This window comes from Eriocheir sinensis, chromosome 24 (assembly GCF_024679095.1).
Source record: "Eriocheir sinensis breed Jianghai 21 chromosome 24, ASM2467909v1, whole genome shotgun sequence".
In the NCBI taxonomy this organism is placed as follows: domain Eukaryota; kingdom Metazoa; phylum Arthropoda; class Malacostraca; order Decapoda; family Varunidae; genus Eriocheir; species Eriocheir sinensis.
The window spans coordinates 725,733-752,691 of NC_066532.1; the positions used below are offsets into that span (position 1 = coordinate 725,733).

The following is a 26,959-nucleotide window of genomic DNA, read 5'->3' on the forward strand; positions in this document are numbered from 1 at the left end:
TCCGCCCCTTTTCTTCCTTTCTTCCTTAATTCGTTATTTACCTTTCATTCTTTCCTCGTTTTATTCTGTCTTTCCGTCCTTCCTTTTTTTTCGTTCTTTCTTCCTTTCTCCTCTCCCTCGTAAGCATCATCCCTCCTCATTCTCCTCCTCCTCCTCATCATCATCATCTCCCTTCACTTACCTTCCCCCTTCAAATGCTTTCACAATTTTTTCCTCACCTTTTTTTCCTGTCGTTCCTCCTCCTCCTCCTCCTCCTCCTCCTCCTCCTCCTCCTCCTCCTCCCCCCATCAATACCTGAGTAGAAAGTACCGTCCCCGACTTATTCATATGGTTTTGCTGTGTAGGAGGATATGTAACTCGAAATACCTTCACCTGGGCAAGACACTATGCTACCTGTTTTTCCTATATGTAGCGTTCTGTGGGTGTATAAAGACGTGTGTAAGTTTGAGTTAGATAGAAAAATCTTTGCCTGAGTTAGAAATTGTTTGAAAGTGTAGGAGGACGTTTAAATTAGTCGTTTGACAAGAAATAATTTTACCTGGGTAGAAATTCCAGTGCCTTCTTTTTCATAGGGGTGTGTGAAAGTGTGAGGGTCGTATTTTAAAACATTTCGTCGCTCAAGTTCACATATTTGACATGGCTTTCGTAGAAGCTGTAGGCCTTTCCAGGGGTAATTTTATAACCCTGGTGGTAGTTTGACCCTTCTTCTGTGCCATGAACCTTAAAAACACTCATGAAAAACAGATTGATCCCCTCTTTGACCATTATAAATAGCTGATGTGAGAAGCGATGGTGTTTTAAAATACGGCCCTTAGTGTCATAGAAATCCTTTTACTAGGGTGCCTGCCTTTTTTATCTAGAGAATAAAATAATTTTGAAAGGAAAGTGAAAGGAAAGGAAAAGAAAGGAGAGGAGAGGAAAGGAAAGGACAAGAGAAGAAAAGAAAAGAATAAATAAGAGAAGAAAAGGAAAACAAAAGCAATGAAAAGAGGAGAGGAGAGACAGCAGAGATAGAGAACAAAGATTGGATAGATTGTGAAAGGAAAGGAAAGGAAAGGACAAGAAAAGAAAAGAAAAACAACAAGAGAAGAAAAGAAAGGAAAACAAAAGCAATGACAAGAGACTAGAGACAGACAGAGATAGAGAACGAAGATTGGATAGATTGTGAAAGGAAAGGAAAAGAAAGGAGAGGAGAGGAAAGGACAAGAAAAGAAAAAAAAACAAGAGAAGAGGAGAAAAGAAAGGGAAAATAGAGGCAATGAAAAGAGAGGAAAGTAGAGGAAAGGACAAGATCAAAAAAGAAAAAAATAAGAGAAGGAAAAGAAAGGAAAACAAAAAACAATTAAAAGAGAGGAGAGGAGAGACAGAGAGGCAGACAGAGACTGGGCACTCCATCCCTATAATGAACAGTCTAAGAGCTATTTCCTATCTCTCACCGTCCACCAGCAATACATACCCAACCTTCTTCCCTCTCACTGCCTTAGCTAGCACCACCTCGCGTTTCTCTTCTTTCCCCGGTCTTCACGTGCCCTCCCTCACCTGTACAAGCCGGCCAAGGTGTCACGCCGCGCCGGACACAGGTGGTACACGCGTTATTTGCTCCCTCGTACGACCCGGCTGTAAATTGTCCCGCGCCTGTGTTGTCACGATGTGTTTTTTTGTTTGTTATTGTTATTTATGTTTACTGGGAACACACACACACACACACACACACACGAACAAGCAAGAGAGAGAGAGAGAGAGAGAGAGAAGCGTAGCACAGAACCAGTTGACTTTCGTTGATGTGTATATATTTTTTTTTCCTGTTCCACTTTACCGTCACGAGCATTGGTTACGGGAACACACGAACGGCCAGGAAATGACTCGTTAGGCGATGCACACGTCATTATTTATTTATTCGCTTAATACTGAAAGGAAAAAGTGAAGATATATAGATAGAGAACGAGAGAAAAAGAACAAAAACAAAAGCAGCTCTGAAACCGTTTACATCGTTTTTCATTCTTGTTACTTGTATAAGCCCTTCATACTTAAAGAAAAAAATGGAAGATAAGTAAAGAAAGAAAGAAGTGTGGGTTGGTAGTAACACCGAAACATCTGACTTTGTTTTGGGTATGTTTTTTTTTTTTTTTTTTTTTTTTTTTTTTTTTAATGGACTGCCACGTGTAGGATGATTTGCGGAGTTTTAAACCAATTGATTCTTCTTCTTGTTTCCTTCTTCTCTTCTTTTTCCTTCTCTTCTTTTTCTCCTTCTTCTTCCACTTCTTCTTCTCCTCTTCTGCTCGCTTGATAGGCACGCACTCCCTGGTCTTGCATCGAACTCACTGACTTCATTCTTTACGTCTTCCACTTCGCTATGCTTGAGGAGCCGCTTGTGTTGGCTGACTGCATGGCTGGCCGCTTGAAGTCTCCTTGGTTGATATGCTCAGACGCGTCCGCCTCTCACATCAACAATTTCTAAAGGCCGAAAAGGAGATCAATCGGGTTATAATGAGTGTTCTTTTAGGTTCATGGTACAAAAGACTAGAAGAAGAAGAAGGTCAGACTATCACCAGGATCATTAAACTACCCCTGGAAATGCCAAAAACTCCTTCGAATGCCTTGTCAGATACGTGAACTTGCGTTGAAATGTTCAAGAATGTTAACAGTTTTACAGGCAAGAATAACGCAACAAATTGCCTCTAACTTACGCAAAAGTCTCCATGTATCCTGGCGTGTGAAAAACAGTTTTACATTCAATAAAAAAAATATAAAAAATTGGCCCTTACGAACAAAGTAATAGTTACACGAGGTAAAAGTTCGTCATGTACTGTTGTTTTGTTATTCCTCGTACGAAAAATACGTTGGACTCCACTGCACACGTCTGTTACGTGTCACGAACGTAAACACATGTAGCGCGCGGGGTCCGGCGGTATACACACACACACACACACACACACACACAGTCAGTGGTCAATATATTTTTTCTTTTTGCTGATATACGGCGTGTGACTCGCTCAATCTGTCACTGTGCGAACATTTTTTCTTATTTTTCTTTCATTCTGAGCAGTGTGACATCGGTAACCCCCGCCCCCCCCTTCCCAAACACACACACACACACACACACACAATGGCGCTGGTCTGGCCTCGTCGTTCCAGCAGTGCAAACAAAGACGACAGAAGTATTGTATAGAAGGGAATATTAACACACGTCCACTCGAAATTGACCGTCCCTTTTTTGGCCTGTCATTCTAGTTTATTTACAGGAGTAGTGCATAGCGGGGTTTTTTTCGTTGTTGTTTTGTCTTATTTTTTTCCCTTGAGCTGCTTCCTCTACTGTAAAAAAAAAAAAAAAAAAAAAAGTTGTCCACCGCTGTTTCCTCGCCTGCTAAGCTTGAAAGATTACCCATGTCGAAAGGATTCTTACACGCATTTTTCATTTCCTTGTGTTAGCGTATGCTTCGAAATTATTTGCTTGATTATTACTTCGGAACGCTTAAGAATGGCTGACGTGTCGATTTCAGTACAGGATAAACTTGCATGCTTCTTTTTTTTTTTTTTTCTGACGAAGCGACTGTTCTGGTGGGAGGTGACCTTTCCCTGAACCCACCACCACGCCCTCTCACTTCCCCTTCCATGCCTCCCTCCTGCACTCCCACTTTTAGCCTGCTCCTTCCCCTGTTCCCTCTACCCACTCCCTCTCCTCCTGAACCTCATCTCCTGTCCCTTACCCTCCCCAAGTTCCCATCCTCCGCCCTCCCATTCCTTGCCACCCCTTTCCCCTTTCTCCATGCCCCACCCCTCTCCTTCCATCCTCCCCCTCACCTCCCACCTCTCCCTTCCAGTCCGCTCCTTCCTCCCCTCTCCCCTTGACCCTCCCTTCCTTCTCCCCGGCCTGCGCTTCTACAAACGGAATGACAAACCAGCCGCTGTTATTTTCTCTTCTGCGTTACTCCTCCGCGGGCTACGAGGAAGCTACAAGTATTCAAATGAGTTCGAGGAAGCTGCACGCATTTCCCAGCCGTAATGAAGACGGAGGGGCCAGTCCGCGGCCTTCAATTAGCTGGCCCGCGTGCGATGCCTCAAACGGCGCCATGACTGTGTGTGTGTGTGTGTGTAAGAAAGAATGGAATAAGAGATGGAAAGAAATGAAGTAAATGAAAACGCAACAGGGAAGGAAAGAAAGAAGAAAAAGTATATAGAAAGACAGGAAGGAAATAATGAAGGAAGACAGGAAGGAGGAGAAGAGAGGCATGTGTGTGTGTGTGTGTGTGTGTGTGTGTGTGTGTGTGTGTGTGTGTGTGTGTGTGTTTGAATGGAGAATAGATGGGAAGAATGGAAGAAAGGAAGGAAAAGAAAGAAAGACAGGAAGGAGAGGAAGAAGAATGACAGGAACGGAAGAAAGAAGGAAGACAGGAAGAGAAGAAAGAAGGAAAGGACAAAATGAAAGAACAAGAAAAAGAAAGAAAGACAGGAGGAAAAGAAGATAGAAAAACAGGAAAGGGCGAAAGACGAAAGACAGGAAGGAAGGGGAAGAAGGAAGTGTGTGTGTGTGTGTGTGTGTGTGTGTGTGTGTAAAGCGGAAGAAGTTTTAAAGCGGCAATCATCAATGGGGGGGTCTGCGTGCGCACCCCCCTCTTCTCTCTCTCTCTCTCTCTCTCTCTCTCTCTCTCTCTCTCTCTCTCTCTTTTCCGGCAAACCTTTCTGGTAAGCTCGTTCGTCCGTGGCGGCGCAGAGGACAAGTTGGTTGGTCGTTTGTCGCGAAGTTTCTGAAGCATTGTTGTTATTCTCGCCGCCGCTGCTGCCACGACTACTGCTCCTTCCTACTCCTGCTGGCTCGTAAAGGTGACCTGCTTGCGCCCGGCCCCTGTAAACTGTGACAGAGGAGGTGAAGGCTGTAAAACTGGCGGACCCTTGCACTTTACCGCTGACAGATGGCCCACCGCCTCGACGCAAGCCCCGCCTCGCCTTCCCCGTCACTTCCCGCGAGATATTGCGTTGGAGGGTTCTGATGGCCGGCTTCCCTCACTCACAAACCCCGCCTGTGCCTTCCCTGTCCTTCTGCCGAGGCTGGAGAGCTTAAAGAGACGAGAAATGATCCCTGACTCATGCTTCGTCTTTCCTTTGCCTGTTATCGCCTAAGAAATACCGAATTCGGCGACATTCAAGGAGATACGAACCAAAACGCAAGACAAGCTACGCCTCGCCTCTCTTTTCCTGTCCCTTCTGCCGAGGTTAAAGAAGCTAGAAAGACGAAAATCGAGTCCTAACACTAGCTCTGTCCTTCCTTGAGTTCGCCGACCTTCGAAGTAACAGGGACGAGATACGAACCCAGACCCAAGACACGCCACGCCTCTCTTCGTGCCTCTTCTGCCGAGGTTACAGAGCTTTGGAAGTCGAAAATCGAGCTCTGACACACGCTCCGTCCTTCCTTTGTCATCCTTGAGTTCGGTGACGTTCGAAGTACAGCGATGAGGTGCGAACCCAACACAAACCACGCCTCTCCGCTGTTCCTTCTGCCGAGCTTACAGAGCTTTGGAAGACGAAAATCGAGCCCTGCCACACGCTTCGTCCTTCCTATGTCTTGAGTTGGTGACCTTCGAAGTAACAGCGATGAGATACGAACCCCAACGCAAACTACGCCACTCTCTCATTCCCTGTTCCTTCTGCCGAGTTTACAAAGCTTAGAAACACGAAAATCGAGCCCTGACACACGCTTCGTCCTTCCTATGTCTTGAGTTCGGTGACCTTCGAAGTAACAGCGATGAGATACGAACTCCAACGCAAACTTCACCTCTCTCTCTTTCCCTGTTCCTTCTGCCGAGTTTTCAAAGCTTAAAAAGACGAAAATCGAGCCCTGACACAAGCTTCATCCTTCCTATGCCATGAGTTCGGTGACCTTCGAAGTAACAGCGATGAGATAGGTACTCCATCGCAAACTACGCCTCTCTCTCTTTCCCTGTTCCTTCTGCCGAGTTTCCAAAGCTTAGAAAGACGAAAATCGAGCCCTGACACACGTTTCGTTCTCCCTTTTTCCTTTTCTTTATCACTATCTTGAGTTCGAAGTTACAGAGGTGAGATACGAACCCGAATGTAAGCCACGCCACACTCTCCTTCCCTGTCCCTTCTGCTGAGGTTACAGAGGCCAAAAAGACGAGAAGCAAGCCATGACACAAGCCCCTTCTTTCCTTTGGTTTCCTTGAGTTCGACGGCCTTCGAAGTAACAGCGACGAGGTACGAACCCAACACAAACCACGCCTCTCCTTCCCTGTCCCTTCTGCCGAGGTTACAGACGCTAGAAAGGCGAGAAAAGGGCCCTGGCACACGCTCCGTCCTTCCTTTGTCATCCTTCTTTATCACTCTTTTGTTCGGCGACGTTCGAAGTTACAGCGGTGAGATACGAACCAAACGTAAGCCACACCTCGTCTTTCTTTCCTCGTCCCTTCTGCCGAGGTTACAGAGGCTAGAAAGATGAGAAGCGATCCCTGACCCAAGCTTCGTCCTTCCTTTGTCATCTTTCTCTATCGCAATCTTGAGTTCGGCGACGTTTGAAGTTATAGCAGTGAGATACGAACCCCAACGCAAGCCACTCATAATCTCGTCCTTTCTGCCGAGGTTAGAGAGGCTACAGAGGCGAGAAGTGAGCCCTGACACACGCCCCGTCCTTCCTTTGTCTTTCTTCTTTATCACTAACTTGAGTTCTGCGACGTCTGCGGTGATGCGAACCCGAATGTAAGCCACGCCACACGTCTCCTTCCCTGTCCATTCTGCAGAGGTTAGAGAGGCTAGAAAAACGAGAAACGCACGCTGACACAAGCTCCGTCCTTCCTTTGTCTTCCTTGAGTTCGACGGCCTTCGAAGTAACAGCAGTGAGATACGAACGCCATCACAAACCATTCCTCTCCTTTCCTTGTCTTTTCTGCCGAGGTTAGAGAGGCTATAAAGGCGAGAAGCGATCACTGACACAAGCTCCGTCCTTCCTTTGTCTTCCTTGAGTTCGACGGCCTTCGAAGTAACAGCAATGAGATACGAACGCCATCGCAAACCATTCCTCTCCTTTCCTTGTCCTTTCTGCCGAGGTTAGAGAGGCTAGAGAGGCGAGAAGCGAGCCCTGACACAAGCTCCGTCCTTCCTTTGTCATCCTTCTTTACACTATCTTGAGTTCGGCGACATTAGAAGTTACCGCGGTGAGATACGAATCCCAACGCAAGCCACTCATATTCTTGTCCTTTCTGCCGAGGTTTCAGAGGCTAAAAAGGCGAGAAGCGAGCCCTGACACACGCCCCGTCCTTCCTTTGCCATCCTTCTTTATCAGGAGGGAAGGAAGTGAAGGAATAAATAGACAGGAAGAGAAAAAAGGTGGAATGATGAAGAAAGAAAACAATGGGAGGAAGAAATGAAAAGGAAATGAAAGAAAAGAAAAAGAAAAAGAAAGACAAGATGAATAGAAAGAAAAAGAGAGCATGGAAAGAAGGAAACGAAATGAAGTGAAAGGAAAAGAAACAGAGGGAATAAAGACGCAAGATGAATCAATCCCTCAACACAAACCATATATAGACAGGAAAGAAAGAAAGAAAAAAGACAGGAAGGAAAGTAGAAAGGCAGGGAGGGAAGAAAGAAGGAAGACAGGAAAGAAAGAAAGGAGATGGAAGAAGGAAATATTGCAAGCTCAGTGGTAAAAAATTATAGTTAGTTAGATTATCAAAGAGTTAAGGGAGGAAGGAGGGAAGGACAAAAGGAAGTGAAGGAGAATACTGAGAGGTAAACTAGGAAAGGAGAGAGGAAAGGGGAGAAAGGGAGTTAGGTAAGAGGGAAGAGAAGGAGGGAAAGGAAGGAGGAATGGAAGGGCGGAAGGAACGAAAGGAAGAAGCCGTAGAAAGCGATATAAAAGAGAGAGTTCGAAGGCATTGCGGGTTACACAGGCGAGCGAGGCGGCGCACTTTTCTGGACTTTCCTTCTCTGTGTGTAGATTCTTGAAGACTTTTGACCTTAACACCGACCACTGCCCGCCGCCGCCACCACCACCACCTCTGTCTCTCCCGCTCTCTCTCTCCCTCTCTCGTAAATCAGTGCTGGAAGGAATGGAGGGGAAGAAAGAGGGATGGAGGGAAGGAAGAATGGAAAGAAGAGAAACTGGAGGAGAAGGGAAAGATTACAGAGAAAGAAAGATACGAAGGAAGGAAGGAAAAAGGAAAAGAATGAGTGACAGAATGGAAAGAAATGACAAAAAGGAATGAATGAAGGAAATAAGATAAAAGAAAGGAAAGGAAATGAAGGAAGAAAAGGAGAAGAGAACGAATAAACAAACAATCAAAAGAGAAAAGGCAAGAAAAATAAGACATAGGAAAGAAGAAAGGAAGGAAGAAGATAAGGAGGAAAAGAAAGGACTGGAGGTGGAGAGGAAAATAATAGAAAAATGTACAGAAGAAGGGGAAAAGGGATGTACAAGGAAAAGAAAAGAGAGCAAAGGAAGGAAGAACAAGGAAAAGAGGAGAGAAGAAGAAAGATGCTAAGAGAAGGAAAAAAAAGGAATATATGGAAACTCAGAAAGGAAGGAATCAAACCAATCGCATCCTTCCTTCCTTCCTTCCTTCCATCTTTTCCATCATTCCATCCTTCCCTTCATCCCATCCTTCCTGTCTTCCTTCTTAACTTTACTTCTTTCCTTTCGTCTCTCTTCAGTCTTTCCATCCTCCCTCCCTTCCTTCTTTCCTTCCTCCCTTTCTTCTTTTCTTTTCATTCTTCCTTCCTCCTTTCCTCTCTTCCTTGCTTCCTTCCTTCTCTACCCATCTTCCTTCGTTTCCTTCACCTTTCTTATCGTATGTCCTTCTGTCCTTCTTGTTCTTCCTTCCTTCCATCCTCCCCCATTCCTTCTTTCCCCCCTTTCTCCCTTGCTTCTTCCCTTCCTTTCAACCTCCTTCCGTACCTTACCTCCCTCCCTCCCTCCATCCCTTCCTTCCATCGTATACATCCATTCATCTTTCTTTCTCTTCCCACCTTCCCTCCCTTCCTTCCTTCCTTCTCTTCCATCATTCCTTCCTTCCTTCTTTCCTTCTTACCTCCCTCTCTTCTTTCCATCCTTCCCTCCCTCCCTTCCACTCTTCCATCCATCCACTCTCCCTCCCTTCCTTCCTTCCTTCCTTCTCTTCCATCATTCCTTCCTTCTTTCCTTCTTACCTCCCTCTCTTACCTCTCCCTCTCTTCTTTCCATCCTTCCCTACTCCCACTTCCTTCCTTCCTTCCTTCCTTCTCTTCCATCCTTCCTTCCTTCCTTCCTTCTTTCCATCTTACCTCCCTCTCTTCTTTCCATCCTTCCCTCACTCCCACTCTTCCATCCATCCACCCTCCCTCCCTCCTTCTTCCTTCCTTCCCTCCCTCTCTCCCTCCCTCCCTCCTTCCCTCCTTTCTCCCCTCCATGCTGTACACACGTAGCTTTAATACCAGCGCTACAAAGGTGGGCCAGAGTCGAGCATTGGATTTATTACATTGCAAAACGCTAATCGCATCAAACGGCCGGCCATCACCACAAACATTATTAATATTAGAGAGAGAGAGAGAGATTGTGTTTTCTCTATTTCATGTTTTCTGTAATTCATTTTTTTTTGTTTTGTTTTTTAATTTTCTTTCATCTTTTTCTTACTCTTTTCTTCCTCCTCCTCCTCCTCCTCCTCCGCCTCCTCCTGCTCTTTCTCTTTCTTTTCCTCCTCTTTTTCCTCATCCTTCTCCTTCTTTATCCTCCTCCTCCTCTTTCTCTTCCTTTTCCTCCTCCTTCTCCTTCTCCTTCTTTATCCTCCTCCTCCTTCTTCTACTCCTACTCCTACTCCTACTTCTTTTGAGAGAGAGAGAGAGAGAGAGAGAGAGTACCCCACCGCTACTAAGAAGACTTCACGTTGTATGTTGCTGGTTTGACTTTTATCCTCTTTGATGTGTCTCGTTTTTAATAACATTCTCTCCCCCGGCGGCTGAAACGTAACCTAAACCCCGTCATTGAAATGTAAGACGATGCTTCCTACCTCTCGCTCTCGACCCCACTGAAAGAGATCCGATGCTATTCCGTATATGTGTGTAGACAGTCTTTTGTTTTTTGTGGCGTTTATTGTCGAGTAGGAAACGACACCACTTTGTTTTGCTTATATTTTCATTTGTTTATATTTGTTTTTATTGATTATCCCCCCCCCCCCTTTTTTTTTCATTCAACTCCTTTCGCCTTTCTAATCCTTAACTCTCCTTCTCCTCAATATCTCCTCTCTTTTCCCCTCCTCCTTCTCCTCCTCCTCCTTTCCCTTCTCTCTTCGCCTTACTAATCCTTAACTCTCCTTCACCTCAATATCTCCTCTCTTTTTCCTCCTTCTCCTCCTCCTCCTTACCCTTCTCTCTTCGCCTTTCTAATCCTTAACTCTCCTTCTCCTCAATATCTCCTCTCTTTTCCCCTCCTCCTTCTCCTCCTCCTCCTTACCCTTCTCTCTTCGCCTTTCTAATCCTTAACTCTCCTTCTCCTCAATATCTCCTCTCTTTTCCCCTCCTCCTTTCCCTTCTCTCTTCGCCTTTCTAATCCATAACTCTCCTTCTCCTCAATATCTCCTCTCTTTTCCCCTCCTCCTCCTCCTCCTCCTTTCCCTTCTCTCTTCGCCTTTCTAATCCTTAACTCTCCTTCTCCTCAATATCTCCTCTCTTTTTCCTCCTCCTCCTCCTCCTCCTCCTTACCCTTCTCTCTTCGCCTTTCTAATCCTTAACTCTCCTTCTCCTCAATATCTCCTCTCTTTTTCCTCCTCCTCCTCCTCCTCCTCCTCTCTGTTTTCCCATTCTATTTTTTTTTTATAATTATCCGTGTCTAATGCTGGAAAAATATAGTACCACGTTATTCATATATAGTGTGTGGTCTTTCCCTCTCCTTTCTCTCGTCTCTTCTTTATTCCTAACTTTCATCACCTAAAGAGCTTTATAATTCTTTCTCATCCATGTTTTTATTTTCTTATTTGGTATTGGAACAGACGTAACAGAATCACGGTATCTATGTAAATTGTGGTCTTTCCCCTTCTCCCTCGTTTGCCCCTTCCTTCCTTCCTTCCTTCCTTCCTTCTTCTTGGTATTGGAACAGACGTAACAGTATCACGGTATCTATATAAATTGTGCTGTCTTTCCCCTTCACCCTCGTTTCCCCTTCCTTCCTTCCTTCCTTCCTCTCGTCACCTTAAGTGCTTTTGTATAATTCTTTTCTTTTTCATTTTTTCTCTTTCTTTTGTTTCGAAGTTTATTTTCATAATCCTTGTTTTTTTCTTGTTTTTTTCTCGTGTTATTTGGTGAGACCTTTTGCTTTCCTTTCTTCCTCTTTTTCTCATTTTCTTCTCTTTCTTCTTCTCCCTATTTCAATTATTCCCTTCTTTCATCTTTTAACTCTTCTCATTTCCTTATAATTCTGCTTTCTTTCATATTTCTTGTATAATTTTCTTGTATTATTTTCTTGTTTTATTTCCCTGTATATCATTTTCTTGTTTTTTTTTCCCTGTATCATTTTCTTATATTATTTTCTTGTGTCATTTTCTTGTTTTATTTCCCTGCTTTATTTTTTTTTCTGCGGTATTTTTTCTCCTCGGTGTGGGTGTCATGGCGGCCGAAGCGAAAGTGCATAAATATAATAAAGAATAAAACGAATTAGATCTATCGTATTATAAAGGCTATGTAGGGAGAATTAGGTTTACATTCCTCCTCTTCTTCTTCTTCTTTCTCCTCTTTCTCTTCCTTTTTTCTCTTCCTCCTCCTGCTTTTTTTTACCGCCCGCTAAAGAATTTTGCGGGAGGTATTTTTTCAGTTGTTTAAATTGGTTTGTTTTTTATACATTTAGTTTTTTATTTGATTTTTTTTTGTCTGTAACGCGATAACTTTTGAAACTTCATAGGTGGACTACTAATGACCCCACACAGGACAAGTTCGATTTTCAAGGTCAAAGGTCAAAGGTCAAGGTCACCACGGTTTACAATATAACTGGCACGAGTTTTGAGAGGTGAAACAGGGCAGGACCGCGCCCAAGACTTAGTTTCATATTTTCACTTTTTTTTTTTCTTGTATTCCTCTTTTCCTCTTTCCTTTTCCTCTCTTTTCTTCTTTCTCCTCTTCCTCTTCCTTCTTCTCTTCCTCCTCTTGCTCTGTTTTGTTTTTCACTTGTCTTCCTCCCTTTCCATCTCCCTCACTTACCCTCCTCCTCCTCTTTTCTCTCCTCTCTGTTCCCTTCTTCTCCTCTTTCTCCTCCTCCTCCTCCTCCTCTTTCTTCCCTTTTTTCACATCCTTACTCTATTCCTCCTTCTCTTCCTTCTCTCTCCCTTCCCTAAGTTTCCTCCACTTCCATCTTTCCTCTCCCTTGTCCTTCTCTCTTCCTTCCATTCTTACCCTTCTCTCCCTATTCCTGTTTTTTCCCTCCCCCTGTTCCTCTTCCTCCCTATTTCCCCTCTTTTCTCCTCCTCCTCCTCTCTGTTCTCCCTTTCCATTCTCATCTCCTTTCTCTCCTTCCCTTCTCTTCCCATTCCTATCGCTTTCTCTTCTCCTCCTCCTCCCCTCCAATTTCTCTTCTTTTTTCCCCCACTGCCTTCCTCCTCTTCCTCCTCCTCCTCCTCCTCCTCCCCTTCTCCCGTGACACACACACACACCGGCCTAACTTAATTACTTTTCTATTTAGTATTGTATTTCAGTGTTGTGTAGCGGGTTGTCGGGACCAGAGGGCAACCTACACCCCTTACCCCCCCCCCCTACCCCCCTGCTGACCTCTCCCTGACATGCCTCTGTTCCTCTCTACTAGCATTCTCCCTCCCTCTCGCTCACTCGCTCTCTCTCTCTCTCTCTCTCTCTCTCTCTCTCTCTCTCTCTCTCTCTCTCTCTCTCTTTTTCCTCTGCTCTGCGGGCACGAAGTGACTGTCGAGCAGATTGAATCACCAGAGCGGGCAACCTTGTAATGAGCCAGTAGGCTTTATGTTGCCTACATTTCCATGTTTCACATTGCCTTCTCCTACAGCCAGCCAGTCAGTCAGGCAGGCAGTATTTCTCTCTCTATCTATCTATCTATCTATCTATCTCTGTCTATCTATCTTTATCCCTGTAACCCCCTCCCTCGTTGAGCCATTGTTTCTCGTGGCAGCATCAAATGGAATACTATCTTGTTTTTCAGAGTGCGCCAAAAACAAGCGGTGACTCCCGGAGCATAACTGAAATAGATTGTGTTCATGGCTTCCAGTATTTCCTGGAAGAAGATTGTTGTTCGGATATAAAAGGCAAAATTCAAATGTAAAAAAACGTAAAGGGGCGCGGCAGCAGCAATACACTGGTTACCATGACGCACCTGTGTTTAAAAGGGAAAGAGGGAAGGGAAGAAAAGGAAAGAGGAGAGTGAAGAGGATGATATCAGAGTAAAGTTACAGAAGGGAGAAGAGAGAGGAAAGGAGAGGGAAGGAAAAGGAAGGGAAGGAAAGAAAAGTTAGGGGAGAGAAAAAAGGAAGGGACAGGAGGAAGAAAAGAAGAAGGAAGGAAGAAAGGAGATGGAAGAAGAGAAGAGGAGGAAAAGAAAGGAAAGAAAGGGAAACAAGGAAAGAAAAGAGAAGAGGGAAGAGGAAAAAGAAAGGAAAACAAGGGAACATCAGAGCGAAGTCAGAAAATGAAGAAACAGGAGAGGAAGAGAAAGAGAAGGAAAAGGAAGGGAACATCAGAGCAAAATTAGGAAGTGAAGAAAGAGGAAAGGAAGAGAAAGAGAAGGAAAAGGAAGGGAAACAAGGAAATATCAGAGCGAAATCAGAAAATGAAGAAAGAGGAGAGGAAGGAAGAGAAAGAGAAGGAAAAGGAAGGGAAACAAGGAAATATCAGTGCAGAATTAGAAAGTGAAGAAAGAGGAGAGGAAGAGAAAGAGAAGGACAAGGAAGGGAAACGAGGAAACATCAGAGAGAAATCAGAAAATGAAGAAAGAGGAGAGGAAGAGAAAGAGAAGGAAGAGGAAGGGAAACGAGGAAACATTAGAGAAAAGGAAGGGAAGGGAGGAGAAAAGAAGAGGGGAAAGTAGATGGAAGCAAGAGAAGAGGGTGAAATTAGAGCAAAGTTAGGGAAAGAAAGAAGAGGAAAGGGAGGGACAGTAGGAAGGAAAAAAAGAAAGGAAAAAAGGAAGAAACGCAAAGGAAATTAAGGAAAAGAGAAAGGGGAGAGAGAGAGAGAGAGAGAGAGAGAGAGGTTAATGGAGAGAAAGGGACACATGAGGAAAGAAAAGAAAAAGAAGGGAAGGAAAAAAGTAACATTCTCTCTCTCTCTCTCTCTCTCTCTCTCTCTCTCTCTCTCTCTCGAATGTGTACCACTTTACTCACCTATAAACAGAGAGAGAGAGAGAACATTGCTCCTCCCACGTTTCCTCCCTTCCCTTGCCTCTCATTTTTTCCCTCCTCCCTCCACCCCAAGCTTATCTCCCCTCGCAAGCTGTCTAGAGCGAGGGAGGGAGAGAAGGAAGGAAGAAGAGAAGGGAAGAAAAGAGAGGGATGGAAGGGAAGGAAATGGGAGAGATAATAAGGCAGGAAGCGATGAGAAAGGAAGGAAGGAAGGAAAGAAAGAAGGGAGGAAGGAAGAAAGGAAGGAAAGGAAAGGATGAGGAAGGAAGGAAGAAAAGGATAAGAAAGTAAGGCAGAAAATAAAGAAAGGAAATGGATGGAAGAAAGCAAGAGAGGAACGCAGGAAGGAAAGAAAGATTTGGAGGAAAGAAGTGAGGGAAGGGGGGAGAAAGGAAGGAAGGAAGGAAGAAACATAAAAGGAAAAAGAGGAAAAGGAAAGGAAAAAGATCAGAGTAAGGGAAGGGAAGGAAAACAGGACGGAAGAAAAGGAGAATAGGAAGACATGATAATTAAAGGGGATGGGAGGGAAGAAGAGGGATTGGGAAAGAAACTAAGGGATGAAAGGGTGAGGAAGTAAGGAAGAAAGAAATAACGCAAGAGAAAAGGAAATTGAGGAACAGAAAAGGGGCGGGATAAAATGAGTGTAATAGAAACACAAGAGGAAAGGAAAGGAAGGGAAGTAAGAAATGGAAGAGAAAGGGTTTAGTTAGGGCAAAATTAAGGTAGGGAGAAGAGGAGAGGAGAAGAGAGTAGAAAGGAAAAGGAGAAGAGAAAGGGAAGAGAAGGAAATGAGAAGTTAAAGGAAGGGAAGGAAAGGAAGAGAAGAAAGGGAAAGGAATAGCAACGAAAGAAAGGGAAGGGAAGGAATGAAAAGGAAGAGAAAAAAGGAAGGTAAAGGATGGAAATGAAAGGGAAGAGAAGGAAAAGAAAGGAAAGGAGAGGAAGGGAAACGAAACTAAAAGAAAGGAAGAGAAAGAAAGGAAAGGAAAAGAAAGAAAATAGAAAATAGAGAGAAAAAAGAAAGAGAGAGAGAGAGAGAGAGAGAGAGAGAGAGAGAGAGAGGAGAGGAAAGGATATAAACTGCTGTTATATATTCTGACAGAGAGAGAGAGAGAGAGAGAGAGAGAGAGAGAGAGAGAGAGAGAGAGAGAGAGAGAGAGAGAGAGAGAGAGAGAGAAAGGCATAAATAAATCTGTACTGTGTGGGAAGGATGTGATGTTGGCAGGTGTGTGTACGTGTGTGTGTGTGTGTGTGTGTGTGTGTGTGAAAGGCGAGGGTTGTGGCAATACTGACTCTGGAAAAACATAGAAGCAAAGGGAATAAGAGAGAAGAGAAAGGAGGTGAGAAAGGAAGAGAGGAGGAAGAGAAAGGGAGAAGACGAATATCAGTGGAGAGAAAGTGCTTGGAAAAGGAAGCAAGGAAAACAGGAAAAAAGAAAGGGAAACTGACAGAAATATAAGGGAAGGGAAAACAAGAGAAAGGAAGAAAGTGGAAAAGAGAAGAGAAGAGAAAGAGAAAAAAAAGGAAACGAATATTAGTGAAGAGAAAGTGCTCGGAAAAGGGAGACAAGGAAAACGGGAAAAAGAAAGGAATGGGAATAGGTAGAAATATAAGGGAAGGGAAAATAAGAGAAAGGAAGAGACCGAGAAAGGAAAAAAGGAGAAAGGAAGGGAAGGTAAAGGAAAGTAAAGAGAAGGAAAGGAAAAGAAAAGAAGGAAGAAGGAAAAGGGCAACAAGGGAAGAAGCAGAATAGAGAAGAGAGTGAAGCCGAGGAAGAAAACTGGGACGTGGAGGATTGAAAGCAGGGTAGGGAAAGGAGAGGGAAAGTGTAGGAGAAAGAAGGGAAATGAAACTGCTGAGAGAGAGAAAGGGAGAGGAAAAGATGAGAAAGGAAGGAAAGAAGGAAAGGAAAGGATAAGAAAGTAAGGCAGAAAATAAAGAAAGGAAATGGATGGAAGAGAGGAAGCAAAAGAGGAAGGCAGGAAGGAAGGGAAGGTTTGGAGGAAGGAAGTGAGGGAAGGGGGGGAGAGAAAGGAAGGAAAAGAAAGGATAAGAAAGTAAGGCAGAAAATAATGAAATGAAATGGATGGAAGGAAGCAAGAGAGGAAGGATGGGAAGATTTGGAGGAAGGAAGTGAGGGAAGGGGGGAGGAAGGAAGGAAGGAAGGAAAAAATGAAAAGGAAAGAAGGAATGAAGGACAGACAGACAGACAGAAGGGTACAGAAATTAAGGAGAGCGTATGATACAGTAAAGAATTCCATGGTGTAAGGCTCGTCTCATCAACTCCCCTCCTCTTGCTGGCTGTCTCCTACCTATTAAATTCCGCCACATTGTACCTGTATCGATATTTTCATGCTGACTAACCTAACCATCATCTCCCCTGACCCCGCTGGACACGACTTTCTACTCTTCCTCATCGCTATACTGTCCAAATCCCCTCTGCAAGAGTTAACCAGCATCTTCATTCTTTCATCCGTCTCTTTGTCTCTTCTCATCAACTCCCCTCCTCTTACTGACGGTCTCCTACCTATTAAATTCCGCCACATTGTACCTGTATCGATATTTTCATGCTGACTAACCTAACCATCCCTCCCCTGACCCCGCTGGACACGACTTTCTACTCTTCCTCATCGCTATTCTGTCCAAATCCCCTCTGCAAGAGTTAACCAGCATCTTCATTCTTTCATCCGTCTCTGGTAAACTCTCCGGAACCACGTCTCCATCGTTTATATTTTCTCCTCCCGACGACTTGAAATGGATGATGATTTAGGAAGATATGAAAAAATAGATGGATGCGTAAGCCTGACAAGAAAGAGAGGAATGAAAGGGAGGAAGGGAAGGAAGGAGAAAGAGGAGAGGGTAGGCCAGGCGTCTCACAGGACAGATAAAAGGTATGAAAAAAATAATGGTTGATGATTTAGAAAGATATGAAGGAAAAGATGGATGCTGAAGATTTAGAAGAGGGAGAGGAATGAAAGGGAGGGAAGGAGAAAGGAAGGAGAGAGAGGAGGGAAGGCCAGGGAAGGAGAACAGCAGCCAGACACTCAAGACGAAGCATTCCATTTGTTACGAGGCTCAAGATTCTTCTTCATTACCTCCCTCCCTCCCTTCCATCCTCCCTTCCTCTCTCCCTCCCCCTTCTCTCCCTCCCTCCCCCCTTCCCTCCCTTCCTACCTCCCTACCTCTCTCCCTCCCTCCTTCTCTCTCTCCCTCCCCCCTTCCCTCCCTTCCTTCCTCCCTTCCTCTCTCCCTCCCTCCTTCTCTCTCTCCCTCCCTCCCTCCCTCCTTCTCTCTCCCCCGCCCTTCCTCTCTTCCTCCTTTCCTTCCTTCCTCCTTTCCTTCCTTCCTCCTTCCCTCCCTCCTTCCCTCCCCCCCCCCTTGCCTCCTTCCTCTTCCTCCTTCTCTCCTCTCTCCCTTTCTACCTCCCTCCCTTCCTCCCTCCCTTCCTACTTCCCTCACTCCCTCCCTTCATCTCTCCCTCCCTCTCTCCTTGCTTCCCTCCCCTCTGCTTATTCTGCCTGCCCTCATATTTCTCCTCCTCCTCCTCCTCCTCCTCTTACAAGTCTTATCTCTCGTTAGTTTTATCATCCTTTTCCTCCTCCTTCTTATTTTTGTTTTTTAGTGATTCTCTTTCTTGTTTTCTATCCATTTATATTCTTGCTCCTTCCCTTTCTTCTTCTCTTTCTTCTTCTCGTCCTTCTTCTTCTCCTCTACCTTCTTCTTCTCTTCTTCTCTCACATGTTTTATCTTTCTACTTTCCTTCTCCTTCTTCTCTTGCTTCTTATCCTTTCTTTTCTTTCTTTGGGTTTCTTGTTATCTTTTTCTTCTTTTTCTCCTTCTCCTCTTCCTCCTCCTTCTCACAAGTCTTATTTTTCTTCTACTCTTTCTTCCTATCCTCTTTCTTTTCTAACGTTTTCTTAATTTTTATCATCTTCCTCCTCCTCCTCCTCCTCCTCACAAAACTTTTATCTTCCTCTTCCTCTTTCTTCTTCTCTTCCTTCCTTCCCCTCTCCTAAATACTTTTCTACTTCTTCTTCACCTCCTCCTCCTCCTCCTCCTCCTCCTCCTCACATCACTTTTCTCCTTAACGTTCTTTCATCACTGTCAGCAGAAGAGAGAGAGAGAGAGAGAGAGAGAGAGAGAGAGAGAGAGAGAGAATCGTAAGTCATCCTTCTCACGTTTTGTGTTGTGACGCGAGTTGACTTTTTCTTTTTTTTTCTTAATCTTATTTTTGTCTCGAAGCGAAGAAAAGAAAAAAAAGAAAGGAAGGAAGAAGTCAGGCTGAAAATATTGCTGCAAGGACGCGAAGAAAAGAAATAATAAACATAAAAAGAGGGAAATAAAAAAGGAAGAAAGAAAAACAGAAAATAAACGTAAATAAATAGAAATTAAGCATAAGGAAAATGTAGATAAAAAGAAAGAAAAAAAAGGAAAGAGAAGTATGTATTCTCTCTCTCTCTCTCTCTCTCTCAGAATTTCGTCTTTATCTTCTTTTTACTACTACTACTACTACTACTACTACTACAACCTACTACTTTCTCTCACACTATTACTTTTCAATTTTACTGCATTACTTTTTTTATTAATATCTATCTCTTTATTTACTTACCCATCTACCTGTCATTTTGTGTTATCTTTGTCTTTTTTGTGTTATCTCGAAGTATCATTTTTCAGTTTGTTTTACCACGCAGTTAATTTCTTTCCCTCTCTCCCTCTTCAGCAGTTCGTCAAATCGTTTCTCCAATTTCTAGAACTCCGAATGTCGCGTCCTGTCGTTAGTATCTGTTATCTTGGGAAACTATTGCCCTCACTGTGTCGCTATCTCTAACTACCTCGGACAGACAGACAGGGAGGCAGGCAAGCAGAACATACATACATACATACATACATTCATATTTACATCGATGCAAACAAATATTCAAGCGTATAGATCGACACACACACACACACACACACACACACACACACACACACACACACACACACACACACACACACACACACACACACACACACACACACACACACACACACAAACAAACAAACAAGCAAACAAACGAAGTGGGTTCTTTTATCTTTTATGTATTTATGTATGTGTGTGTGTGTGTGTGTGTGTGTGTGTGTGTGTGTGTTATCCATGCACGATCCCTTCTCTCTATCCCTGGATAATAAACTTTCAGCTGGTGAGAGAGAGAGAGAGAGAGAGAGAGAGATGAATGAATTATTTCAAAATAAATCCATGCCATTGCAACAAGAGAGAGAGAGAGAGAGAGAGAGAGAGACGGGGGGGGATATAGTTAAATCTGCTTCAGTATTTCCCTCTTCCCGACTGTCCTTTCATGTGATTCATTGACATTTTTACTCTCTCTCTCTCTCTCTCTCTCTCTCTCTCTCTCTCTATCTATCTATTTATCTATATCTATCTATCTATCATTCTCTATCTCTTTCTAGTTCAAAGTTAATCATTCTCTCTATTTCTATTCATTCTCTATTTTCTTCTCTGTCTTCTATTCATTGTCTAGCATTATCTATCTCTCTAGTTCAAAGTTAATCATTCTCTCTATTTCTATTCATTCTCTGTCTTCTCTATCTTCTATTCATTGTCTATCATTATCTGTCTCTCTAGTTCAAAGTTAATCATTCTCTCTATTTCTATTTATTTTCTATCTTCTTCTCTATCTTCTATTCATTGTCTATCATTCTCTATCTCTTTCTAGTTCAAATTTAATCGTTCTCTCTATTTCTCTTATTTCTCTATCTCTTTTTCTAGTTCAAAGCTAATTATTCTCTGTTTCTATTCCATCTCTATCTTCTCTATTTTCTATTCATTCTCTATCATTCTCTGTGTCTGTTTCTAGCTCGAATTTAACCTTTCTTTCTATTTCTCTATTTCTCTATCACTATTTCTAGTTCAAAGTTAGTCATTTTCTATTTCTGTTCGTTCTCTATCTTTTTTCTCTATCTTGTATTCATTCTCTATCATTCTTCATCTCTGTTTCTAGCTGAAATTTAATCGTTCTCTCTATTTCCATTATTTCTCTATCTTTGTTTCTATTTTAAAGTTAATCATTCTATTTCTATCCCTTCTCTATCTTCTATTCATTGTCTATCATTTTCTATCCCAGTTTCTAGTTCAAAGTTAACCATTTTCTCTTTCCATTATTTCCCTATCTGTTTCTAATTTAAAGTTAACCATTCTGTCTGTCAACCCGTCTACTGCGTTTCTGCTACAAAGACAAACAGACGCAAGCACAAAACCACCTCGACTCGACTGGAAAAGCGAATACAAAGTTGGGAGTGAGCGGCGCGCGACCTAATAATGATATTCTTTTTAATGGGATTTTACACTTAAAGGCTAAAGTTGTAATGAGTTTTCCTCTTGAAACCGTCCAGCCAGCATTTGAAGGCTTGAATCGCCCTCCGCCGGCGCCGCTCACACCAGAACTCGAAGTATTGAATGCCGCTGTTCCGATGGCTTACACGCGTCCATTCATGTGCCGGGAAAATGCAATGGGGTGAGGTAGGTGAAAATATTATTGGAACGGTGTGCGCTGCGAAGAGAGGAAAGGGGGAGAGGTTAAGAGGGAAAGGCAAACGAGTGAAAAGATGAGAAAAGGAATGTTGGAATAAGAGAAACAATGAAAGAAATAACGAACGGAAGTATGAAAGAAGAGTTAGTAGTAAACGCGTATAAAGAGAAGAGAATAGACGATTGTTATACTCAGGAAAAGGAATAAGAGGTTTGTGAAGAGAAGGAATAACAGGAGCGATATATATATTAAGGAACGGAGGTTAAAAGAGAGAAGAGAGAAGGTTTTAACGAGTATAAAGATGAGGGAAAAGAGTTAGAATAAGAGAAATAGTAAGAGGAGAGAGTAAAGGTATAAAGAGAGAAGGTAAAGTGAGAGAAACAACAGATGAAACAACGGACAGTGATAAGAAATAAATGCAATGGGGTGACGTTGATGAAAATATTATTGGAACGATGTGTAGAATAGTGTTGCAAAGAGATGGAAGAAGGAGAGGTCACAGAGACGAGAGGAGGAGGTCAGTAGAACAAATAAAACAACGAAGTGATTAAAAAGGAAAGCAATGGGGTGACGTTCATGAAAATATTATTGGAACGATGTGTAGTAAAGTGTTGCGAAGTAAGAGAAAAAGGAGAGGTCACAGAGGAGAGAGGAGGAGGAAAATAGAACAGATGAAATAGCGAACAGTGATTAAAAAGAAAAGGAATTGGGTTGAGGTTTGTGAAAATACTATTGGAACCTTGTGTGTTGGGACGAGAGGGAAGGAGGAGAGCTTAGAGAGAGAAGAGGAGGAGGAGGAGGAAAAGTAAACGAGTATAAAGAGGAGGAATGGAGGATTTAGGGAAACAATAGATGGAATAACAGTTAAAAAGAAAAGGAAAAAGAAAGTAAACGTGTATACAGAGGAGGAAAAGAGGATTGGTTGCTTAAGAAGAGGAAAACTTAAAGGTTTGTGAAGATAAGGAACAAGCGAAAATAAAAATAGAATAAGGAGAAAAGGAGTTAACGAGAATAAAGAGGATGAAAAAGAGAATTACCGATTTTACGAAGAGGAAGAAGAAATGATTTATAAAGAGAAGGAATAACAAACGAAGGAGTAGAAGTAAGAGAGAAGAGAAAAAAAGGTAAATGGGAATATAAAGAAGATTAGATGATTGATGGACTTATGAATACGAGAAATAAAGAGAAAAAAAAAGTGTAGATGAAATGATAACCTCTCTCTCTCTCTCTCTCTCTCTCTCTCTCTCTCTCTCTCTCTCTCTCTCTCTCTCTCTCTCTCTCTCTCTCTCTCTCTCTCTCTCTCTCTCTCTCTCTCTCTCTCTCTCTCTCTCTCTCTCTCTCTCTCTCTCTCTCTCCCTCCTCTAACACCCTTTTTCTCCTCCCTTCTCCCTCTCCTCTCTCTCTCTCTCTCTCTCTCTCTCTCTCTCTCTCTCTCTCTCTCTCTCTCTCTCTCTCTCCTCTCTTCTCTCCTCTCTTCTCCTCTCCCTCTCAAGTTTCCTCCTCCCTCCACCCTTTTCTCTCCCTTCCTGTTTCCTCACGTTTTAACTTTCTCTCTCTCCGTCCCTTCTTAACTCCCTCCCCCTTTCTCTCCTATCTCCCTCTCTTGCTTTCTCCCTCCTTACCTCCAACTCATTCCCGCTAACTCCCTTTTTTCTCCATCCCTGTTTCCTCCCCTCTTAACTTCCTCTTCCTTCTTCCCTTCTTAACTCCCTCCCCCTTTCTCTCCCTTCCCTTCTAGCTCCCTTTTTCTCTCCCTTCCTTTTTCCTCACCTTTTAACTTCCTCTCTCTCTCTCTCTCTCTCTCTCTCTCTCTCTCTCTCCCTTCTTAACTTCCTCCCTTTTCTCTCTCCCTTCCTACCTTCTCCCTTTTTAATTCCATCTCCCTCCCGTCTCCTTGGTCCAGTGGTTAGCGTCCTCGACTACGTATCTGCGGGCCCAAGTTTGCATCCCGGCCACGTGCATCTATAGTGTATGCTCCCATCTTTAGCATTACTTTCTCTCCCTCCTCTCTCTCACCCTTCCACTTTTTACCTCCCCTCTCTCTCTTCTTTTTTAGCTCCCTCTCTCTTCCTTCCTACTTCCCCCCTTTGTATCATCCTTTCTCTCTCCCTCCTTCCCCTTTCTCTCTCTCTCTCTCTCTCTCTCTCTCTCTCTCTCTCTCTCTCTCTCTCTCTCTCTCTCTCTCTCTCTCTCTGCTTCCTACATTTATTTACTTTCTCTCTCCGTCTCCTTCCCCTCTTAACTCTCCCTCCCTCTCTCTCCCTTCTGCACCCTCCCATTCTTTACTTCCTCTCTCCTCCCTCTCCCTCTCTCCCCCCTTTTAACTCTCCTCTCTCTCCCTGGACAGTCGCGCCTCGGGTCACCCTCAAGCTGGGCTACAACCTCGACACTCGGCCTGTGACGGAGGGCGAGGATGTGTTCTTCGAGTGTGAGGTGGCCAGCAACCCGCCGCCCCACACCGTCACGTGGTACAAGGACGTGAGTATTGGGATAGTGTGTGTGGGGGGGGCTGTTGATGCTGGTGGCGAGGTAGTAGTAGTAGTGGTGGTAGTAGGAGTAGTAGTTCTTGTAGTAGTGATAATGTGTCGTTCTTGTTGTTGTTGTAGTAGTAGTAGTAGCAGTAGTAGTAGTAGTAGTAGTAGTGGTGGTGGTGGTAATGGTGTAGTTCTTGTAGTAGTAGTAGTAGTAGACGCAATAATGATGATAATGATAATAATAATAATAATAATGATAATGATTGGAGGTTTGTTTAGCCATGAAAGTTACATTTTTCTTCCATCACTATCTATCAGTCGTCTGTCTATTTATCTACCTACCTATCGTTCTGAATTTGCCACTAATATACAGTTTCGTTGCACGCCACATCGCTTATGTATTGGAGCGGTGCATGTACACTGAATTTTGTAGCATGAATGTATAATTGTATATATGTATTAATGATGTGTTGTACTGATGAGAACATTTCTTCAACTCTTTTAAAACATTATTTTTCAACACTTTTCAGCAATTTCCTCAACACTTAAAATATTCTTAGTACTTTTCTCAACACTTTTCACAACTTTTTTTTCACATTTTTCGACACTTCAACATTTTTTCAATACTTCTCTGACGGTCTTTTTCATCACTGTTTTCACTTTTTTCAACACTTCCTCAACACTTTTTCAATACTTCTCCCACGCTCTTTGTCATCACTTTTTTCAACACTTTTTCAATACTTCTCCAACACACTTTTTTATCACTTTTTTTCAGCACTTTTTCAATACTTCTCCAACACACTTTTTTATCACTTTTTTCAACACTTTTTTAACCTTCTTTCAACACTTCCAACACGAACACCTTTTTTCAACACTTTTTTCAACACTTTTTCACGTTCGTTCTCCAGGGCGAGGAGGTGAAGCACGACATGCGCGCCGGCGTGTTGGTGTCGGGGAACAACTTGGTGCTGCAGATGGTGCGGCGCGTGTCGGCTGGGAATTACACGTGCGCCGCCACCAACTCCCTCACCACCACCGCCTCCAACACCGTGCTGCTCGACATCAAGTGTGAGTATGCGGGGGACTCTCTGCACGGGGCGGAGGGTGAGGTAGGATGAGGTGGGGGGCGTTGTGTTATAGTTAGGTGTTTCTTCCTGCCTGCGACTTGAACTCCTTCAAAAGGGAAGTATCACGACACCTTTGCATCCAAAATTGACCTTTCCTTCTAGCAATTCCTTCTATTCTCTTTGCAGGAGCAGCGAATTAAAATACCTTTTTTTTTCCTTCTTTTATTGAAAAAAAATGTGGTTCTTGCTCTTCTTGGTATATGGCAATTGTTGTGATTTCGGATTTTGGGTTTGAATTTTGCGTTAGTGTAAGATAAGAGTATCTTCAGACACATGATGGTCAGCAATTTATAGAATATATATACAAAGAAAGTTCTCATTTTGTCAGATAATAAGTCTCATTACCGAGGAAGCATGTATGAATTCACTAATATAGAGAGTATGTTATAGTTAGGTAAGGTTAAGGGTCTCTTAAGACACATGATAGGATGTAACTTATAACAGAACTCTGAGGAATCATGTAAAAATAAAAGGGTGGTGTTGGGTTAGCACTTCCAATATTACTACTTTTTTTTTTTCGTGTTGCCTGTAGCGCCGATAGGCTTACTAGAGGGGTCTCTTGGGGCCCGTCAGTGGCGCAAGCGTATTTTATTTATAATGGTTGCCATGGTACATGACTTGCTTGGCCCATACTGCCCCCCGGTGCTCCTCTTGACCGAAGTTGCTGAAGTTAGGTTGATTGAATTTTTGGGCAGCATGTGGGTAATCTTCCGCCACTCGGCATCGGTAGGACTCGAACTTAGGTCCCCGGGCTCACCACGTCCGCACACTGAGCACTCGGCCACGATATCAGTCATCTATATCCAGATCCATACCATGAACTTATGAACGGGTCAGTGACTATATCCAACATGGTAATTTTCTCCTATAATAACAGATGGCTCAAATAGGCCAGGGGAAAAATATTGAAGTGATGTACACTGCAGAATATAACGAAAACGAAAAAGAGAAAAAATTGGCAGCAGCCGTTTGTTTTTGAGTTACAAGAATGAGTCCAAAGCTCGTAAGTCCCGCACTCTATCACACTTTTTATCATAGCGTTCTTTAAATTCACGTATATGCCTTTTTTATTCATATACTTCTCTAAAATTTATGTCTACCTTTTTTGCATACACGCGCGATTTCATTTGGTTTAGCATTCCATTCATTCCTGCCCCTGTGTGTGTGTGTGTGTGTGTGTGTGTGTGTGTGTGTGTGTGTGTGTGTGTGTGTGTGTGTGTGTGTGTGTGTGTTCTTATTTGTCTTTTAATCTTGTTCGTCTCACATTTCTTCTGCATTTAACTATCTATCTATCTATCTATCTGTCTATGTACGTATGTGTCTATCTATATCTATCATCTATTCATACTTCTCTATCTTTTTGTTCGTCTCTATTCTGCTGCATTTATCTAACAGTATCTATCTGTGTGTGTGTGTGTGTGTGTGTGTGTGTGTGTGTGTGTGTGTGCGCGCCCAGCAAGGGGTGGCGCTGGGGCGTGTGTATTCAGCCGTGAGGGGAGAAAAAGAGATGAGGGGAACAGAACCGGCAAGAGGCGGAGAAACGGGTTCGAGGCTTTAAAGAGTGAGAGAGGAAAGAGGAAATACCAACGTGAAGGAAGAGGAGAAGGAGGAGAAGAAGAAGGAGGAGAAGGAAAGAAAAGGAAAGGAAAGGAAAGGAAAAACGTAGAAAGGAAAAAAGAATGGAGTTGGGGTGAGAGAGGGAGGAAGAATGACGAGGAGGAGGAGGAGGAGGAGGAGGAAGAAGAAGAAGAGGAGAAGGAGGAGGAAGAAGAAGAAGAGGAGAAGGAGGAGGAGGAAGAGGAAAGGAAAAACGTAGGAAGGAAGAAAGAAAGGAGTTGGGGTGAGAGAGGGAGGAAGAAATACCAGAATGAAGAAAGACGAGGAGGAGGAGGAGGAAGAAGAAGAGAAGGAGGAGAAGGAGGAGGAGGAAAGGAAAAGAAAAACGTAGGAAGGAAGAAAGAAAGGAGTTGGGGTGAGAGAGGGAGGAAGAAATACCAGAATGAAGAAGAACGAGGAGGAGGAGGAGGAGGAAGGAAAAGAGGGAGAGAAGGTAAGGAATTCAGAAAGGAAAGAAGGAAAGAAGGAAGGGAATCAGACTGTGGGGGAGAAGAAAAGAGGAGGAGGAGGTGGAGGACTAGAAGGAGGAATCGCAGGAGAAGAGAAAAGGAGTGGAGAGAAACAGAGATGGAGAGGAAGAGAGAGAGTTACAGTGAGAGAGGAAAGAGGAAATACCGGAATGAAAGAGAGGAGGAGGAGGAGGAGAGGAGAAAAGGAGTGGAGAGAAACAGAGATGGAGAGGAAGAGAGAGAGTTACAGTGAAAGAGGAAAGAGGAAGTACCGGAATGAAAGAGAGGAGGAGGAGGAAGAAAAGGAAAGGATTTGAGAAAGGCAAGAAGGAAGGGAGTTAGAAGGTGTAAAGAATGAAGGAGGAGGAGGAAAGGATGGAAAGAAGGAAGGGAGTTAGAGAGCGTAAAGAATGAAGGCGTAGGAAAACCCGGAGG

The 26,959-nt window shown here is 43.5% G+C and overlaps 1 protein-coding gene across 2 annotated transcripts in view; it reads left to right on the forward strand.

Annotated features, from left to right (window-relative positions):
* LOC127002669 (hemicentin-2-like) overlaps positions 1 to 26,959 on the forward strand; it is a 118,446-nt gene that overhangs the window by 24,506 nt on the left and 66,981 nt on the right. For both annotated transcript variants that reach the window (XM_050868712.1, XM_050868711.1), the window contains 2 exons: positions 23,205 to 23,335; positions 24,240 to 24,399. In XM_050868712.1, coding sequence (XP_050724669.1) covers positions 23,205 to 23,335; positions 24,240 to 24,399 — 291 coding nt within the window. The remainder of the gene's footprint in view (positions 1 to 23,204; positions 23,336 to 24,239; positions 24,400 to 26,959) is intronic.